The following is a 21,530-nucleotide window of genomic DNA, read 5'->3' as shown; positions in this document are numbered from 1 at the left end:
GTCATCAGAAACATATACCCAAAGTTTCAATTCAAAAATATGAATATTTATGTTTTAATCGCGAAAACAGTTTCTGTTATCTGAGCTGCGGCCATTATGCATATTCCGCTGGAACTAACGTGACCTTTACGCTCGTGGCGTCATATGTGACAAGAGTCCGCCATATTGAGAAAGACCAAGCGCTTCAGTAATACAAATCGTGTTGTTTCTGCCATTTTTATAAATGGTACGATGGTATATGGTTGCCTGGGGATGGACGGCATCATCGAACTATGGAAAGAGCCACCATTTCTTCTGTTTTCCAAGTAAAAAGACAGATTTAGGCAGGAGAAATGTTCCGCGCATTTGACAGAGACGTGCACACATGGGCTATGAACATTCAAAAGCTTGGCTGAAGAAGGAAGCAGTACCCACGAGATTCATTTATACTACATCATTCCATGTTACCACTTACGGTCAGTCGTATTTTAGATTAAAACAAGTCCGGATGTGATAAAATTGGGTACCAGTCGAATTACACCAGCTACAAAATGCCCCAGCAAAATTTGTCAAATTGCCCAGAGGGGGAGTCAAAATGCCCAAATGATTTAAAATGATAAAATATGTGCCATAAATGCATGGTTTTGTCAACTTTGACATTATGTTCTTCATGGAGATCGAGGTAATTTACGGGCTTTTGCCTATGACGTCAGGACAACTTGACTTCACCTTCTCTTGTCACCTGTCTGCTCGGACGAAGGCAGACAGATATCAACATTTTATGATGTTGACTTTTCCAATTACAGGCAAATAAACAGCTTTTTAAAACAACTCCGTCTCCTAATATTTGTCTCGGACAATAAGAGACCCGAACCTGCGACAGTTATAAGTTTACTAATGGAACATTTATCAGAAATATTACTTCCTAATAACTTTTATATGAAGTATTTAATATTAAAGTTAACAGAAACTATGCATTTATGGTATATTTTTGAATATATTGAAATACATTTGACCAAAAAGGATCAATGACCAAATTTGCTGGGGCATTTTGTAGCCGGGGCAGTTCGACTAGTACCCATGAGATATAAATTATCAAAATCAGTAAGAGATTTCACATGAGCTTAAAAATGTGTCGCTATAATGTTCATTCCGGTTTGGAGCCCTAAATGCTGCAGTCTATCTGAACAATTGACGAATACAACGGCAAATCAGGATGTACATGTTACAGCCATTGTTTCCCATTTAGTTCAATTACGCACGTCAGCATCAGACTCGCTATTTGTCAAAATAGTGTGTCGTGAAAGTTGTTCTCATTGGCTGACAAGATGCCATTCTAAGGTTATGACTGAGCACAATAACTATTTCCATAACCTAAAACTAGGGAAACATACATTGTCCTGACTAGTATTTTATGATTCATCAGTTTTCGGGGAATAACTTATCTGCGTCGCTGATATTATCTCTGCTCGACCAGGCTGGTATCTTGTATGGAGACTTCATACATTATTACTGAGGGCGGGGATCCTAATTTTTTTTCAACCAAATAATTCCAGTGTAATTGTTATAGCAGATACTTTCAATTTTCCCCCGTCTGAAGCATAATCATAATTTGTTAATCACAGACACCCTGCAGTCACCCATTTGACACAAAAGTAACTGCAATCACATTACAAAACATTATGCTGACAAATAATATTCCTGATAAATCATATGGTCTATTTTTAAAATTATTTTGACATCAACCGGTGCCTCCGGCTCCGTTTCACTTGATTCTTCTTTTTCATCTTCACGGGAATATTGTCGTGCAAGATGTAAAATCGGATCCTATTGATACGGTGTAACATCCATTTCTGAAATGACATTAGGAACATCTTTTATTGCTTCAGAACCCATGGACTCTGTTAATTTGCAAGGTATAATAAAAGAGGAAGCCATCAGCAATAGGCACATATGACGTCATGTCACGTGATACCCCCTGTGCTCATTAACTGTCGGGTGTTTCCGTAATAGGCGGAAAGACGAGTACGTTTTTGTGTGTTTATTGCGATTTTACAAACTTTTTGTGAAATTTTAGTAACGGAAGGTGACTATTAAGATGTTTTGTTTCCAAATATCAAAACAAAATTACGTTAGTATTCTCCTCTGAATCTTTCTTTGTTGGAGTCATTCCATGCCAACTTCATAATATTACTGTTTATCTCGATAATTGTTATGTAAGTTCAAATTTACTTGAACTTTTAAAGACACTAAAAAGGGGATATGTTTATTGTACACGATTGTATTCCATTCTCTGTTTCATACGCCGTAGTGTAGGTTGTCGATTCAAGCAAAATTGTAAAATATGTACGATCTTCATGTTCACTGCTGCGAAGCACATAGAACCACAGTTCCAACTTTTGGAGTTACCGGTCCTGCGTAAAAGATTCGAAACAATTTTCAATTACACAATGAATTACACTGCAGAATAACAATTACTATTAAACAAATATACTCTTCAAGAAAAGAAATTTACGTAAGAAAAATTTGAAGTTTAGGAAAGTATTTGACACAAAACAATCCATGCTGAATCCCAACATGAGGGGAAACGTTGCCGACGGCAAAACGTTTGAAAAAAACGTTGAACAAAAACGAACGTTACACTCACGTCTGTAGTGAATCACTAAAACGCACCCTACATGAAATGCACGCGCAGCATGAAATTGTGTATCACCTTGAGCTGGAGCCTATGACTGTATGCTTTAAAAAGCCACATCAATGATACCCAACTGTATTGCTTTAAGCCACTATAGATGACAAGAGAACGAAAAGACTGACAGAAGCTCAACGACACAACGCCATCGGCCGTTTACAAGTACGGGCATCGCAGCATGAGGTGGCAAGGCACTTTGAACAGCGTGTCCAGACAGACCATCTCAAACCTATGGACCCGATACAATAATACTTGGAGAGTTAATGACAGACTCAGGTCAGGTCAACCTAGAGTTACCACCGCCGCCCAGGATCGCTACATCCGGTTGAGACATCTTCGTTCAAATACTACGGCCGCATCATCCACAACAATCCAAATCCCTGGACTGCGCCAAATCTCCAACCAGACAGTGCGCCTTTTCGATCACCCGATTTGTCCCCCATTGAACATCTATGGGATACTCTTGATCGACGTCAGCGTAATCCGCCACCTCAGACACTACAAGAACCTTTTCATGACACTTATTTGTTTGCTTAATCCTTATGTATTAAAGTTCCATTCTCTTGACATATATGCCTTTTGTTGTTTTTAACGAGTTGACGTCGAGATTGTTAAGGGAGATACATATAATATTTGATGGACATTACCCCATAAACAATATGATGTCATTTGGTAAGAACACTAATAATGCGTTTTCTCGTCAAAATGTACAGATACGTGCATGTTCCCCGTGCGAAACATCATGATATTAGGTCCATAAATTGGAGGTCTCCGTTGCAAAACCGTTGTCTTGTCAGCGGCTTTGTCACTTGCAGGAGAAACATACAACGTCAGCATTATTTACTGAACAGCAGAAATTCCAAGATTATGAAGGATTTATGATCAGACAATGCGAACCGCCTTAGATCTCAGAGCCTCATCAGGGGCGCAGCTACCATTATAAAACAAGCCGGGGCTTACACATGATTGTTGCTAAAAAGGTTGGGCAAGCCCTCAATAATATCTAAATATAGAGCTTAGCAACCTATCGGGCTTACAACACAATACAATATAGTTTATTAAAGTCTCACCTCTTATACAACGTGGTTTAAAAGATATTCGGCATCATTAATGAAGGGTCAAGTGAGTGAGTGAGTTTAGATTTACGCCGCACTCAGCAATATTCCAGCTATATGGCGGCGGTCTGTAAATAATCGAGTCTTGACCAGGCAATCCAGTGATCAACAAATGTGATTTGCGCAGTGATTTGCGCAATGGGGAACCGATGACATGTGTCAACCAAGTCAGCGAGCCTGACCACCCGATCCCGTCAGTCGCCTCTTACGACAAGCATGAAGGGTCAGGCTGTTGGTAACATTATTTCATGAAACACAGAGTTCTGGGTCCTATAGCAGTACCATTCATGCAAGATGTGCATGGCTCTTATGGTCGCCTCTCTTAACTGCATGACGACAACGCTAAGCCTCATAGGACCAAGATAATCACGGAATTCCTTAGGCAGCAGGGTGTAGAGCGATGGAGAGGCCAGCATGCTCGTCAGACCTCAACACATTTGATCATGCCTGGGATCAAAACATTGATTACACATCAGTCTCGTTTCCTGCTGACTGGGTTCCGTCCAATTACGCAACTTAGTACAATGACCTGTCCAGAATTTTGAGACCGACTCAATCAACTGGATATACAAATATTATTCAGTATTATTTGATGCATCTAATCACTTGTATGTTGCAACTCGACGCTCCTTCTAATCCTTGCAAACATGTCGTGATGCGTGCTCTGTCGTATAGCGTGCTCTGACAAACGGAAATCTGGAAATTGTGGAAATCTCAAAACCGAGGCTCGGCCGCTAGAAAAGTTTGATATTAACATTGTACGTTACAAAAAAACATTTAATAAGCGCAAAGAACACACAACAGGTGTAAGCAGGGAGCCAGATGAATTGTGAATCATTGTACGACCTCTTCAAACAGGGGCAGTCTGTGACGTCTTAGTTAACGAGATGCTGTCAAAACCTCGACATAAAATATAGAAATACGATTTTGTAAACTTTAAAATTAAAATTAATATGTAAATATCATTTTCTTATTAAACAAGGAATTAGAATTTAGTGTAACCATAGCTGTTTGTAGTGACTCTTTTCACTTTCACACGAGACAATTCGGATCGGCTTGAAAAGTAGGTCATTGTCTCTGAGCTGGTTAATCAGACACCAATGGATCTCCCAGGACTCCGCAGAGCTCTAGTAGAGGAATGGACTGCGATTCCGTAAGCTTTCGTTATGAACTTGATAAGGAGCACCTGTGTCTTAGACGCGCGAGGCGGGCACACAAGATATAGAATGACCGAGTAGTTCATGTTTGTCATTTTCATTTTTGGGGGGTTGGTCTACACAACTGATGTTTGCTGGTGCTGCTTGAACTTTTTGTCTGTATGTTGCGATGTGTCACGTTTGTCAACACATTAGACATTAGTTCTTATTTCTGAGAAACTTTTCTTTACATGTGCTGTATATCATTTGAACCTTTATTAATGACGCCTAGTACACATCATTTGGAATATTGAATCGTAAAAGGGTTATAAGAGATAATGTTTTACAAAATACTAAATATACATCTGTGGATAAAATAAGCACCACCCTGTATTTTTGCCAATTAATTTTGTCTGAAATGAAATTCTAAACTCTTTCCCAAAAATAACCTTTATAATTTGATAGAGCAAGCATATAAACGTCTCAAAAACGAAAACATCATTGAAATTACCATGTACTTTAATTAGGATAATTGCCTATATTTAAAACAGGTGTTTTTCTGTCCTAATACAAGTTACCTTGTTTTGAAAAGTTAAAGTAATAATTGATTGTTGTGTGGCCTATAAATTCGTTATTTATTGTGAATGGATGAAAGTTTTTTAAACTAAGATTTAGGAAAAAGTTAAAGTCAAACTAAATATAAGGAAACTTTTAAAATGCAGTAAAAGTTGCTTTACAAACAAAACAAACAGATTTTAGCTGTAATTATCAGCATCCGGCAAGGAGAAGTGTTTATTCATTACAATAAACTCAAAATCATAAAAAAATGTATTCCAAAATCTTATTAATGTTGCCTTTTTCAGTTTTTGTCTATTAGCAATCTGAATTGTTTGAAGAAAGGTGCGAATCTTTGACATTCGTGTTCTTCCTGATTATGCATAATTAAAGCTTACTTGATGTGTAAATGTCATCTTGGTATATAACAGAAGTGTTATTGTTAGTCAAAACTTAATTTAATTGTGTAGTTTGAGCAGGAGAGGAATAGTTATTGGGGTAAAAATTCAGTCCCGTCACATTTCCATCAACCTATTCTTTTATAAAGAATAGAAAAGGTTACGGTATTTGTAAAACTGTCAGTGGATAAAGCCTCTTTAACTACAGGTTGATTAAATTGATACCCTAACTTTTCTGTAGCATCACATCTTATTTTCAAAATAGGGTGGTGCCTAATTAATGCACGGGTGTATACATCATAACATAAGGCAAAATGATACATAATACTATATAGGTATAATTTAAAGATATAATAAATATAAAATGCATATGACATAATATATATGAATATAAGACATGGTAAAATTATACTTAAAATAGTTTCCTACGCATAAACATTATGAAGCACATGTTTCATAAAAGTGGTAAATTGCTGTGATTATTCAAAAAGGTAATATCTACAGGGGTATGCTGAAACATATTCTGAAAGTAAAATGTACGAATATCATCATAAAAGGGGCAGTGTAAAAGAAAATGGATTTCCTCTTCAACTTGTACGTAAAGGAGAAAACACGCCTCCGAGGTTGTGGCAGCAAATGTAAACCCGCGGAGGAGGGACAATTTCCCGCCTCCAAGGTTTGCTTTTGCTACCAAACCCGAGGAGAAGTGTATTCTCTGACTTATAAATCGTTAATTGAGAACCACAAAAGAGTAGTGTATTTTGATTCAAGAAATCAAATACTTCTGCGTTTCTGGGTCAGTCACCAACTCGAAAATATTCCTGAAGTGCGACCGCGCACTAGCAGCATGTGCAATTACTGCGCCCATGCCTTTAACAACCACGTGGTTTCAGTCAGATTCCAAAGGGTTTTTTAAAATATTTACGAAAATTCCACTCGAGTGTTTTACAAGAAATGAAGTAACGTGAAAATGAATAGAGAAATCCTGAGATAGGTTTATAAAATGTTTACAAAAGCATAGCGTAGCGGGAATAGGAGGGGAGCAGTATCGGCCCGTTTCGATCGCAAGCTTTAGGGAACCACATCTCAGGGAAGCAAGTATAGATCGCTGATATTTTGGGAGTCGGGTGTACCTCTCAGTGCACAATTCAGTCTTAAAAAGTTAAAAAGTTCTTAGTTTGGGCGTTGACTAGACGTTATCATTCCATCGCTGTTTGTCAATAGAGACCAGTTTCGTCCTTGAGCATGAAGTGCCAAACAACGTTCGTTGCTGACACACTGGAAATATAGTTTTCATAACCTTGATCGTTGTCCCGTTGATAGTGGATGACTGAACTATTCTGATAACATGACAAGTTTTTTTGTACATCATATGTAGATAATCGAAATGCATGACAGAGGTAAATGTTTATCCAAACAGATGACTTGTTCCAACTATTTAATGTTCTCTTTTGTCGAAGTTTTGTGCTATGGTACATCTGCTATTTTAAATGGAAAATGGAAAAGAACAATAACACAATAGTACTGCATATGATCGATGTCAAAACGTAAATTGATCGAGACAAGGTCGTAATGTTCAACAGCAAATGTCTATTAGGTGCAGCCTCCCTTCAGATGTTTTTGTCTCATTACGACAGCAATTGTCATCTGTCCTATGGAGCGTTTAAACTCAGTTTAATTGCAGTTGATGTATTTAGTTTGCATTGTTATAACCGGACAAATTATCACATCAATAATTCACGTTCTGTGTTCTTAGCTCCGGGATATGCGGCACGAGAACTTAAATCCTTGTGTGGGACTTTTGGTGGATCCAGTCAAGTCTTCCCTGGTGATGGAATACTGTAGTAGAGGCAGCTTAGAGGTATGTGTCTATATACATATATATCCTCTAAACACTTCGATCAGTTGTAACCTCGCGCACAATACATTATGGCAAGCGAGATTGAAATTAGAAAACACGGTATGTGTTTTCCTTGTTGGTTATGTTGTGGGTCGAAAGGCCAAATGCACTCGAAAAACTGGATGAATTATTCGGAGTACACGAAGACGTGATTTTCAGGTCTTTTTCATGTAGTATTATAAAACGTTGCCCTGTGCACTTACGTTATCGCTTGAAAGAATAACGCTAAAATAGCACATGGGTTATCTGCCATGAATCCCAAACGTTTTCATCGGGCCATTAAAATCACCTTAATGTCTTCACATTCTCTGCAGGCTGAAGCGGATGCTTGTTTTAAGCAGACCAATGTCCTCAGTAAAATGTAGAAAGGGCAGACTATACTTGGGGTGCATATTTCTGCACTTGCCTAACATCACGTACATTGCAGGAGGCGGAGTTTGTTTATGCATGCAAAAGAAAGCCCTTATAAAGCCGTGTTTACATGCACCCAAATACCCCCGGGGGGTATATTTGCCCCCATGAGGGTATTTATTTCGTGTAAACGCAAATACCCCCGGGGGTTAATTTACCCTGGAGGGTATATTTGCCCTTGCTCCAGAGGTAGGGCAAATTATTTACCTACGGGGGTATATTTGCCCCCTGGGGTATTTGATGCATATAAACGCGTTTTTAACACTATACAGTGTTAGGTTTTTTGGTCAAAACACACCTATGCATCAAAGTAAACTGTACATCAGTTCAAGGAAATCTATTTATAGAAATCACGCAACCACTTTTAGACATTCAATCTGTTTGCAAGCGCTTAGGTCAGCACTGAAAATGCCTCCTAAATCCAAACGGTCCCGTGGAAATGATGGGGGTGAAGAAGAAACAACGTGTCTTCTTGATATCTGGAATGAATTACACATACAGGCTTAACTTGACTGTGCATCATCCTCGGATACGGTGGTTTACCGGAACGTCTCAGGTGCTATGAAGGAAAGAGGTTTTGCTAAATCAGCGAACCAGTGCAAGGAGCGAATGAAAACACTTCGAAAGACCTATAGAACCTGCAGGGACATGATGAAAAGGAGTGGTCAGTTTAGATCGCTGTGTAAATACTACACTGAACTGAACATGATATTATAAGACCGTCCGTGAACCTCAGCAACGAAAATTGTACAAAGTATGCCAACTGACAAACTGCAGTCTGATTATGATGATGCTGATGCTGATGCTGATGATGAGTATGAGGACGGGTCCGCTGCACCTACATGCCCTGATGACACTGCTGTCAACGATGAACCTGGTACCAGTAAGGCTCGGGATTCCACTGGTACTGTTGAAGATGACAGTGACCTACAATCTGCAGGCTGTGCTGAACCCAAGACAGGAAATGGTAACACAGACAGTGGCAAACATGCAGCTTCCATCACGAAAGGGAAAGGGAAAGCTAGGAAGAGTAGACTAGAGATTTCACTTAATACTGTGATGGACAAGTTTACCAAGTCTAATGAGATGATTGAGGGCAAGCAGATTGAACTTGAAAAGGCACGTTTGGATTATGAGATGAGAAAACTTCATGATGGAGCAGCAAAACGTGATTTTGAGCCGAAGTAATTGGAGATGGAAGAAAAACAGAGAGCTGTAGACAGAGAACACCATCTCCGAATGTTTCAGTTGCTTCTTGACAGCCGTGCTCAGATGTATCCAGGTCCTAGCTCTGCGCAACCTCAACCCCCAGGCCCATCTAACACCTTCTTGCAGCCGCTTAACCTCCTCTCCACATCTGTGAGAGGACTTGATGATTCCAGCGACCTGATGGATACCTTAACTGGCTAGCGTCGGTCTGTCACCATGGACGCCAATGGCAAGACGTTCATTAATATGTAGACATGGAACTGTTTATCTTTAGTCCAATCTCTTTATCGTTGTGTTTTTTAAAGGGACCCTTTAATTACATTATGCTAGAAAAGGGAGAATATTGGCTGTCATAAAGGATTGTTTCCTCGTTGCTGCCAGATTCCGTTTTTTAGTTCGTTATTTTTTAAAAAATAACGTAAAAAAATAACTTAATAAATGTCAAACAATATTTTATTTCAAGCCAATGATGTTTCATGTTTTACATCAAGTTGTATTTTACATGATTCTTGCGTTAATAATGTAGAGACATATTCTGGAATATTATTTGACTTTCACTGATTAAAGTGAAGTGAAATGTTCATTGAACTTTTCTGTTCAGTTTCTAATGCTGCTCCCAAAAGTGCCTAGCTAGGGCATCCCTTATGTTCTTGCCATTTGCATTGAGTCTAGCTTCGTTGTACCCAGGTCCTGGTTGGGCAGTGTCCGTCTCTGTTATGTCTCACTCCACCAGGTAGGGCAAACCCCAAGTCTCACACACGTTGTGTAACGTTACAGCTGCAGCCACAAGAGTGGACACAAATCCAATGTCAACATCCAGTCTTTTCAGGAAACATCTCCACCTGCCTTTGAATCGCCCAAAGCTATTTTCTATCGTCATTCGTGCACTGTTGAGACGATAGTTGAAGTAGGACTGCTCTGCTGTAAGCTGGCCCCTGTTCGAGTAAGGTTTGAGGAGCCAGGATGTTGACCAGGTCCTCCCAAGGGCTCAATTTAAAAAACATTGAGCCCTTGAGGAGTCCCTAATCCCGTGGCCCCATTGTGTATACAACTACTGAGTTGCATGTAAAATTTGACGAACATCGGTCGAATAGTTTCTGAAATATTGACGTTTAAGTGAGCATGGGGTCGGTCGGGAAAAATCAAGGCCTTTCATTCACACACACACACACACACACTCTCTCTCTCTCTCTCTCTCTCTCTCTCTCTCTCTCTCTCTCTCTCTCTCTCTCTCTCTCTCTCTCTCTCTCTCTCACACACACACACACACACACACACACACACAAAATGGTGACAATTATCATACAGTGGGCGATCGAAAAGGGACTGTGTCATGAGGTACGATCATCAACTCCTCTCGGACGAATGCTCTCGGCGGCCCGTCTTTCAAGTAGTACAAGTTCGGTTCGCAATCTTTGATGTCGACCAGGTCGACGTTGTACGTTTTCATGGACCATATCGGATCGGTGGCGCGTTTTCTGGTGTCTCCCTCGTATTCACCAGGCTCGTACAAGTATCTAACACTGACCGGGTCTGGTAATGTTTTCTCTGTTTTATCGCGATGTGCTGCTGCTGATTTGGTGTTGTTAACAGATAACATTTTGATGGCTTCGACGGGTCTCTTGCCCACGAGTCTGGTGACTTTGTTGATGATAGCATCCGACACTCGCGGTAAGCTTACGACCCTTTCCGTGTTTCTGTTTCTGAGATACATTAAATCTTGTGAGTATTGGTGTGAGAACAGGCGTTCGGCTAAGGTGCGATTGAATCTGACCACGATGGCTTGGCTACGGTGAGCTCCCGCTATACCTCGTCTCACCTGGACTTTGTGTTTGGCCAGCAGCTGCAACACGGCTCCCATCAACTCGCGTCTGGGATCAATTTGCAATACAATAGGCCATGTCAAGCGACTGCGTTTGTAGATGCATTCTAAGGCTTTGGCGACTTCATTCGAATCTTTGGTCGTCAACGGTTCTGCTTCCTTGTAGCGACTGGCGACTTCAACGACTGTCAGAGCATACTTGTAGGTTTTATGTCTCATAAGGGAGAAACAGAAGGTCGGTTCGGTGCACGCGATTTAGCGTTGAAATGTCGAATTGTTTTTCTCGGGATGTACTGAGGCGCCGGTAGGTAGACTTGCCAGATAGCTTGTTTTTTTAGCTAGGCTTTGGCTTTCTCTTCTGAAACTTGAGCTGCTTTGGCGAGTTTCGTGATGGCGTCCGCGCCTTTCCAGTATCACGCGGGCTGTAATACATTTTCTCCAATATGTATGTATTGCCTGCGTGTTACTTATTTAATATGTGCGTGTGTCTGTACACGTAAGTGGTGACTCCATCTATGGCAATCCATCTTTTCGTGTCCATGGGAGACAGCGGTGTCTTGTTGATTCTCAGTCCGTATATCCAGTGTCCGTCGCTTCTCAGCATGTTCGTCTAGTGTTTTATTCTTGAACAGGGCTTCCTTGAATCTGGCGTGCTTGATGTGTTTTTTTGACCACTTGTTTTTTCACGCCTTTCGCCTTTCTGATTTTGTTGTCGTCTGCTTTTCTTGATGGAATACATCTTGGGTCTCAAGCCGACGTACTCAGCGATCATCGTGCCAGCGCATTCGTCCTTTATCTTGCCGAGTACTTTTTTGTTGACTTGACTGTGTATAGGGTGATCTTTGGGGTAGTCGCTGGTGTCGTACAGGTGCATGTTTTTCTTCATGTCCTCGACACGTCCTCGGTGTGAATTTCCATCAGCAGGGAATCCGTGTCCATGTAGAGGACTTCATAATTGTCGCCGTACTGTTTTTTCATGTGGTTGTAGTAGAATTCGTACATCAAGAATTTGGATAACTCGAGGATGACCATCCCCATGATAACAGGCCGGTTGAATCTGATGTGGGTTTTGTTCATGTGCAGCTCTGCCAAATCGTCGTCGAATATTTTGCTTGTTTGAACGCTGGACTGGCTATGTGTTTCCTGAGTTTTTCTTTCTCGCTGGATCTGACTAGCTTCACGTTCACGCGTTTTCTCAAATTTTCCATGGTTTTGCCAAACACCGAGTTGTTCATGCTCATGTAGAAGTTTTTCTCGAAGTCGCTCATGGCTTTTTTTCCTCAGCTCAGTGTTCAGCCGGATGTATGGTTCCATCCAGGGACTTTGACGGAATGTGAACGAGCGATGTACTTTTTTCAGCTTCATCCCCAACGACAGGTAGAGTTGCAGGTTACGGTAATGAACGATGTATTTGGTTTTGTTCATTAAATTTGGCACGAGCTTTTCCACGTTAGCCGGTTTGTTGTCTCCTAGCAAGTTTCGTTGATATTCAGACCAGTCCGGGTTCACCGTCAATTGTTCGGGAGCCAGCGGATAGCTGTAGTGCGATTCGTGTAATTCCACTGGATATTCAAAGTCCACTTCAAATATGTATCCTAATTCGAAGTCTTTGGGAATATTCAGGATGGTATTCACGTTGGTATTGGACGGGTCGTCCACCCATTTAAGTCCACAGGTGGGGAGATACTCATGGCCCAGCCATACAGGTTGTTGGTGTCGAGATAGAGGATGTGTTGGGTCGGTTTGCTCGAGTTGTAGCCTTTCACCTATTGGTTGTTGGCTTTTGCGTATCGTTTGGATGTGAACGAAATCCCGCCTCCCAAGCCTTTCTCCACGAACAGGTGCATGTCGTAATCCATTAACAATTCCAATTCAACTTCGGTCTTTATCAACAAGGCATCCCAAGAGAGACCGGGGGGGAGGAGATATACCACGCAGGATCCAGCGCGTTTTTCTGAATATTTCGAACACGTCGGCCAGCAGCAGCACATTGGTTTTCAAGTACAGGTTGTGGTAATCGCCCATCGTTTTTCAGTGAAATGCGTTCCACACTTTTTGCGCGTGCACATAATCTTCTTCGGAGATGTGGGTATCGGTCAAACTGCTGTAAAAAACATTTGCGGGGAGGTAGGGGCGTCTCGTCGAAATTGGAACAGTCGTCCATGTATTCGTAGGGGTAGACGCCCTTCCTCAGCAGCAGAGGTCGAGTCTTGGCATCGGTGTATCTGTTGGTGAAGTCGTTAGTGTTGTTGGCTTTGACCAAACTGTCTAGAGACGATGACAGGAACTGAAAACTGTCGATAAATCTCGAACCGTCTAAGGAGAACTACATGTATTTTTCCATGTTGTTGGGGATGCACGTTATTTTACCGTTGACCTTCGCAATGGCCTGCATGATCAGGTGGGAATTGTAACCGCGAAGATTGTGAAACACGACAGGGATTTTGATGGTTTTGGGATTGATTTGAGCTTCAAATTTGTTGTGGGCATCGCCTTGGTAGTTACCGATCATGTGACAATGATCTTGAACGGTGTCGTCGTCTTTAAGACGTCCCGGGCACACGTGGCAATATATAGCTCGTGTATGAAGGAACCTGTCCCACCGTGTCATACGCATGTGAGCAGGGTTCGACAAAGCTTCCCTGATTTTTCTCTCTTCGAGCCGCAAACACGCAAGAAATCGTTCGGCTGCGTCGGGACCTCGGTAGACCAAGGGAGAGTTCGTTTTCCCCGTCGCATCGAACGACCTCGTACCCGAACCCGCAGGCTTTGTGTTCTTTCGTTTTATGCATGAAACATTTTTCCAGGGACGTGTGGATGTTTTTGATGAGTGCTTCGAAGTCGGCGATGATGACATAGGGCACGGGCATCTGATGTTTGTGGTTGATAAATTTTAGAGTGTTTTTCTCTTCGTTGGGCATGTCGATTCGGATGGCCGTCTGTCCCACGCCTTGACAATCCTCCCGGTGCACTTCCAGCAGGTCGGCTTGCGTGTAGCCGTGCAGACATGTTTATTTTTCTTATGCTTCGATTGATCGTACAACAGTCTGTTAAAATATTTTATACACGTGTAGTGATACTTGTTGCCTTGGTGGAACATGAATATATTGATCATCTTGCGGTGTTTGTTTGTGAGGGAGCTGTGCCTGTGCACGATCGTTTTATTCCCTTCGTGTCCAAAGATATTGATGGCTATGTCGTCGTTCTGTTTTTCGATTCTGGTGGCATGGGAGATGGGGGTGGGTTCGTCTATGCCGTCCCAGTTGATCCCATCGTCTTCGGGATAGCTCGAAAGTCTGTCTGAATGTGCTTTGGCCGGAAACTTCGCAGATCTGATCGCAACCCTCATGCAATCATCGTCTTTGTTTTTGACGTTTGGTCATGGCTTGCTTTTTCTTGTAGTACGGTGCCAAGTCTAGGTACGACCCTCCTTTGAATGGTATGTAGTTCGCTATGTCTAGGTAGACTGTGTTGATCATGTCCATGACCCAGCCCGAGCCCATGTGCGTGTAGCGTTACCGCGATTCTCGTATTTTTGCAAACGAGGTGTCGATGGACGCGTCGATGGATTTGGGTTGAGTCGAGACTTCTTGCATGGCTCTGAAGTAAGGCTGAACGTGATCGGTGGTGCCGTCCGTCTGCTGTTTTTGCAGCGACATTTTCACCGTGATTGAAAATTTGAGGCTTCCAGGATCGTTCAGTTCCTCATCGACTTTGTCGTCGATCACGGGTTTGATATCGTCGAAGTCCATGTTTTTGTCGACGTCCATCCTCCAGCCTCTCAGATAATTCCTTATGGCGTGCTTCGTCTGCGCGAACCGTAGTTCGACGGGTTTGTGTTCGTCCAGCAGTTCGAGGAGCTCGGAATAACCTCTCATGCATGAATAACCTCTGAGCCCATGTTCTTTTGCTCTGAGCTTAGTTGTTTCACCGAGGATTCGTCTTTCATGCCGAGCAGTTTCAGCAGCAGAGGTTTTTTTCAAACAGGAGTAACCGATCACTCCGTGTTCTTTGGCAATCCTGTTGAGTTCTCGAACAGTTGGCATTGCTGCTATATCCAGATGCGAATTCAAATCTCTAATAGGATTTTTTTCGTTCGTTGCTATATCAATGTGTGAAACGTTTTTTAAAATGAAAAATAATTATATTCAGATAGTTTTTTTCACATATGAAGTGTACATAACTTCCGTAGTCATTGAACGTGAGTTCAGTATTCCAGCCGGTTGCCCAGCACTGCCTTGTAAAATGGTATGTGCCCCTCGAGCAGCTCAAAGTCGAGCGGTATGCAAAACCGATTCCCGTATGCCTCGGTGATGGCTTCTTCTCCTTCCATTATATTGTCGAGCTGGTCTTGCGTAAAAACGTACCTCACACGGATTTTGTTCGATATGTCGTTATTCCGACAAAGTCGTCGATGCTCAGCACCTCGTTCCCGCTGATATTCATGGTGGTTTTCTTGATGATGGCACGACCAAGGTTGTTCAAGATCGTGCGTTTATCATTCATGGACTCCAACGTGATGTGAAAAGCCAGTCAAGCCGTGCCGGGGATGATGACCTCGTTCGCGCCTAGGTTGGGGAATCGAACCAGCAGCGTTTGGTTTTGATCGATCGTGCTCGGATTGTTGGTGATGGTCACCGACTGACTCACGGCTTTGACACCGAGCGGCTCTCTCGATCTTCGGAAAGGATCTAGTTTTCGTCCGTAGGTCAGCGACATTGTTTTTTATATATTGAAACTATGTATATTATATACTGAAAGCCATTAAAAACACAATTGGTATTTGTTGTCCTGAAACTTATAAAAGTCCTATTGAAGATTTTTTTTCCTGCGATACAGAGGATGTAGGGATAAAAGGCTGTTATTCTGGCCCATTTCGAGTTCGAGTCCCGGAGCATTCCTCTCACATGAACTTTGTCTCGTAAACACAACCACATTCATGAAACACGTTGTGCACATGCATTACCTGCACCCAGGCCCTGTAAAAGCACAAGGAATTGTGGAACTCAATCACTTTGAGAAAATGCCACACTTGACACAGGACGAAAGGAATCAGGTTATCGGTATGGTCAGCCAAGGTGCTTCAGATGTGATGATTGCCAGGCACTTTAATGTGCATCGACTGAGACAACGGTTTTGGGCTACCAGAAGTGTTGCTGATCGTCCAAGACCTGGTGCACCACCTGTGATAACAGCTCGACAAAACCGCAATATCCGAGTTTCACACTTGCGAAATCGGTTCCAAACAGCTGATGATTAGGCAAGGAGGACAATTGGGACAAGTCAACATCATTTCAGTGCCCCAAAGGTGCAAGGACGCCTTGCTGCCTTCAACATCCGGTGTCGTCACCCGTACCGTGGTCCAACCTTATTGCATCGCCACAGACTTGCCAGACAGCGATGGGCAGCAAATGGGGCCAATCTTGGCAACAGGACATGGCCAGATGTCATTTTTTCAGATGAATCCAGGTTTAACTTATCCTTTGCTGATGGACATGAACAGATTTATCGACGTAAAGGAGAATGACTTGCGCCAAACTGTGTCCTTGAACATGATCGTTTTGGAGGGGGTGGTGTCATGATCAGACCACAGACCATCAGAGGCTGCAGACCATCCAACAGCTGTTCCTGAGAAATGTGTGTCTTTCAATGCCCCAAAGACTGCAAGCATGTCTTTCAGCGCACGGTGGACACACACGATATTGACTGCAAGTGACCCCTCCTTTGTGTGATGTTGTTGTTGCGTCACTGATGTTGTTGTTGACTGGATATTTTCAGATGAAATTATTCACAGATGTTCACTTAAAACATATCTGCCAGTTAGGTTTATATATGTTGAAATTAGTGTGAGTAAAGAAAGTATGAATGTAAAATTGCATTTTTAATGGCTTTCAGTATAAGTTTAATATAAAAATGGTTGACGATATTCCGATGGACGATTTTGACGTACACCAGCTGAACAATGATGATGATGATGCAGCAGAGGACACCTCATTCATTGGGGACACCATGGGTAACGAGCTTTAAATGCAGGCAGTGGCCGAGTATTACAATGCTTTAAAGCGCGATATAAATTACGTCGAACCATTGGGTCGTGACTATCCGAAGTTCAAAATCGACAATGAAGGGACTCTGTGATTGAAAGTTCATCCGGAGGTCGATCTGATGAACAAACACACGAGAAAACCGCTCGCCCTGTCGACGCTAGCCAGTCGCCGTGGCGGTAGTCAACTGATCCGTGACAAATTAAACCTGCGAGATTACTACGGCGGCGCATGACCCAAAACAAAACTTCCACCGAAGGTCGTCCGAGATCTGCAAAACGTAAGGACCGAACTCGGTGGTGGTGCTGATCTGAGAGAATTGCCCCAGCGTGCCAAAGAAGCGTCTGACAAAATCAAAAAATTATTGACCACATACTAGAACGAACCCTTGCCCAGTTTCGAATTTCCTCTTAGGTAACTTCGGGGTCTAGACGAAGCCTTGAAAAAACGTGTGCAGAGTACTCGTGAACAACATGGGTAAACTGAACGAAATCGACGAGCATATCACTCGCGAGAAAAGAAAACTCGGGATCGTGGACGACAATGAAGCAATGAAAACAATCATCGAGGAAAGATTTTTTTTGACCTGGAAGACGAGAGACGGACCCGATTGGAAGCCGCTTCCTCAAAACGGGAAGCCCTCCAGTCGCAAATCAGCCGCGGGTGCGAAACCATCCAGCGAGTTTTGAACGAGGAAACCACGTTGGCCAACAGGATCAGAATTCTGTTCCGGGAACAAGGATTCAACATCGCCAGCGTTCTGACGGCTTTGGGCTTCATCATATCGACCCTGGTCATGTCGCTGACGGGCGGTGGTGGTACAACACCACCAACACCACCAAGCCCATCAGGCGACGACGTCAGAGACTATATATATTTGAAATCTCTCTGCGAAGCCCTGGCTAAACTGGCCGGCAATGCTGCCAAAGCGCTGCCTGGCATCTTGGGCAGCATTGTTTCCTGGTTGTTAGGCTTCCTGTCGAAAACTGTCACGTGGTTCGGTCAAAACCTGTGGGCTTTCGTCGTTGACGTAGTGGGTCGGGTGTACATCGCCACTAAGGAATTTTTAACCAAATGAGACACAGTCCGACCGCAATCCCCCCCGACCACCAGAGCCGTTTTACGATCGACATGCCGCTGATTTGTTTGCCTGCATGTGTGGAGACAGCAGCTGCTGCTGTTGTTGAGGTGCTACTTCTACTTCCGGTGGTGATGCCACGATGCCCGTTTCGTACTGTGGCACGACTCGACTCGCGTTTCTGACGTCCGGATTCAACTGATTCAACTTTTGATCAGCTGTCGCTATGAAGATTTCGTTGTGGTAGCCCACCACTCTGTTCACCCTTAGTCGCAGTAGTCATGTAGTCGACCTTTTTGACCGGGCATATTCCAGCCCGTTTTCATAGCGCTCGATGGCACTCGGTAGATCGACCGGTGTAGCAATGGCATCCTCAACGTTAGCCACGAACTGTTTCTGCGCGTTGTAAGCCGTCCCTTCACGACCCACGATGCTGGAACGCGTTTACGTCTGAACGCCCAGCACGGCCTACACGTACGTTCTAATCTAATCATTCAATCTGATGACACCGGCACAAGTAAACCCTTTCGAAGGGTCCAGCATGAACATTTTCCAATCATCCGCGGGTCCCTGCTCAAACCTCCAAACGCGGTAATCCTTGTTGTTGTCGAAAGCCATGTAATCGTCGTTCCACTCGTTCATCTTGACGTAATGATACGACTTGTAACACCAATCTTTCACTAGCTATTTGCTGGCTTCCACGAGAGACATGTTGTGAATGATAGGAATGCCCAAAACGTGGTTCGGACCAGGCAAACGCCAATCGACCATCTTGGATCTAGTTCCCAATTCACGGCAAACGCGTTCGTACGCACGTCGATCGTGTGGATTGTTTACTGGCATTCCACGCCTTGACCTGCAGAATCGGGGCGCTGATTTCTTTCAGGATACGTCTGATCTGGTAGTACACGTGAAACGAGAATACAGACCGACTTAGTTCATCATGACGAGTGTCGTTCAATGTTGCACTCGGATGTCGCGCACCACACGGCAAAATTGAATTGATTCTGCCAGAACTGCATCGGGTTGTGGAACCAAGCGTGTACTGTTTTCACATTTGTGACCGAAAAAAAACTGTAAGTTTTAAACACGTCAATGAACCGAACCATGAAATGTAAACCATCCTTTGCATCGACCACAATACTCGGTTGCGTGAGATCGGTAGCACTTATATTATCACTTTTAGAATAAAACACTCCCGGTTTGTACATATTTGAATTGTTATATTTTAGTATACATATCTACTTTTCAATATGAACGTGACGCTTCCGGGAATCACGAGCGGCGAGTCCGTTCAACTGCTGCACATGATCAATAACACGTCTGGTCAGCTGGAAGTCGCACTCTGCGAAATCACCTACTACCCGCGATGGACCAGCATCAACGGCATAAACAACAGGCTGTTCGTCAATAACACCCGCAACTAAATAACGGAAAAAACGACTTGAGACTCAGTAAGCTGTTGGCTAATACGCTCGGGTTTACCTTGTCGAATGATATACCACCGGAAACCACCATGACAGGCCCGAAATTACCTGATATCGTTCCATATCGCAAACTGTGTATTCATCTCGATCAGCTGAGCAGGACTGAGAACTGTGCCGATGAAAACGGAAAAGTACAACGACGGCAGGCCTGAATCGTTTTCGTCCCGGCATTACAAGAAATTAATCCGAGGCAACATCACGGAATTGAAAATATCGGTGTTAGAAGTTAAACACTATCCCGTAAGTATAGGATATCTCAGCGCGACGCTTCACATACGACAATGACGGAGTCTCATGGTCCAGGAACACGTGTTAGAAAATGCGCCAACATAACAATCTCCGACCTCGGTGACACGAGCGGATTCGACGAACCCTGAGTGGACGGCAAACTGTATGCCTTGCAACTGAAAAACAGCATTTCCAAACGCGTCGAACTGCCACCCTCTACTGCCGCTGGTGGTAAGAACAACGACCTAGACGATTTCGTCGATACCGAAGGATTGGTCAACAAGACGCAGTACGACCTGATACGCAATGACGAGACTTCTGCGGCAGGCTGTTCCACCTGGACGACGTTGAGACCACGGCAGTCTCCAGAAACACGCACTACACTCTCATCTTCAATGACAACAACAAATGGGTATTAGTGCCATCCCAAATCGACTGGAATCTCAACATCACGCTCGACTCTCCCCACGTTTTAACGGACAAACAAAGATCACTACCTGACGAAAGTCGTGAACAACGGAACGCTGCTCGTGGCTTACGTTCCTACGCAAAGACGCAGCATGATCGTCAGCACGTTGAGCCAAAGTGTAGCCCACATGCTGTCGAGCAAACTTGGGACGCAAAACGTGGGATTGCAGATGGTGTCGGAATTCGATAGCATGGTAAACATCCTGGAAAATCTGCCAGCGAAATCCACGCTGTACATCCAAGTCTACTTTGGCGAATCACGTGACGACGTCGTCGAAATCGTGAAAGGGACCAAACTCTGCTGGGCAAAACAACAACAATACCAAGTTTGCTCCGTTTAGGTGCGGGCGAACGCGAATACCTACACCAGTCTGCAAGGAGTCACCATGACCGTGGAAGACACGATATCGCTCACCAAAATTTTCCTACTCGACAACATACATCTCATGGGTTTAAAGTACACGTCCGAGGAATTATCCGATAACCAATTAAAAACAATTTCATAGTTTTGTATAAAATATACAAGATGAATCATCATCATCCCAACGTAACGCTAGCCGATCTTGGGGACACGCAGAGATTCGATCTGCCCGGCGAGGAAAACGACGTGTACACACGTCAAAAAATCGTCTTCAAATCTCAGTTGAACTGGATCATCAATATTATCCTTACCTACCCATATCTTGTCATGGATGAAGATAGTAATGTCATGAAACTAAAAAATAATGGTGTTGTACTGAATAGTTTTATTCCAGACACAAAAAAAGGGATGTACGTATCAACATTACCAGATAAAACAGGTAATATGTTAGTCACACGTCCAGAAAACAAACATAAATGGTTAGAATTAAGAAATATACTGAAGTCCCAAACTCATGGATCAGCGCGATACAAGGTTCTACACTTATTATTGACGTCTTTCTTGGAGATGTCCCAGGAGAAGATGTGAACATTCTGTTGGGGTTAAAAATATGCTGCCACAATCGCCATAAAAACATACGTTGTTGT

General features: G+C 43.1%; 1 protein-coding gene across 1 annotated transcript in view; it reads left to right on the top strand.

Annotated features, from left to right (window-relative positions):
- The window catches only part of LOC124283991 (retinal guanylyl cyclase 2-like), a 388,141-nt gene that overhangs the window by 115,857 nt on the left and 250,754 nt on the right, over positions 1-21,530 (top strand). Inside the window, exon 7 of the mRNA XM_046720035.1 lies at positions 7,632-7,736. Coding sequence (XP_046575991.1) covers positions 7,632-7,736 — 105 coding nt within the window. The remainder of the gene's footprint in view (positions 1-7,631; positions 7,737-21,530) is intronic.

Source organism: Haliotis rubra, unplaced genomic scaffold (assembly GCF_003918875.1).
Source record: "Haliotis rubra isolate DU_JTF1 unplaced genomic scaffold, ASM391887v1 Scf327, whole genome shotgun sequence".
In the NCBI taxonomy this organism is placed as follows: Eukaryota; Metazoa; Mollusca; class Gastropoda; order Lepetellida; family Haliotidae; genus Haliotis; species Haliotis rubra.
This window is presented reverse-complemented; position numbering and strand designations above follow the sequence as displayed.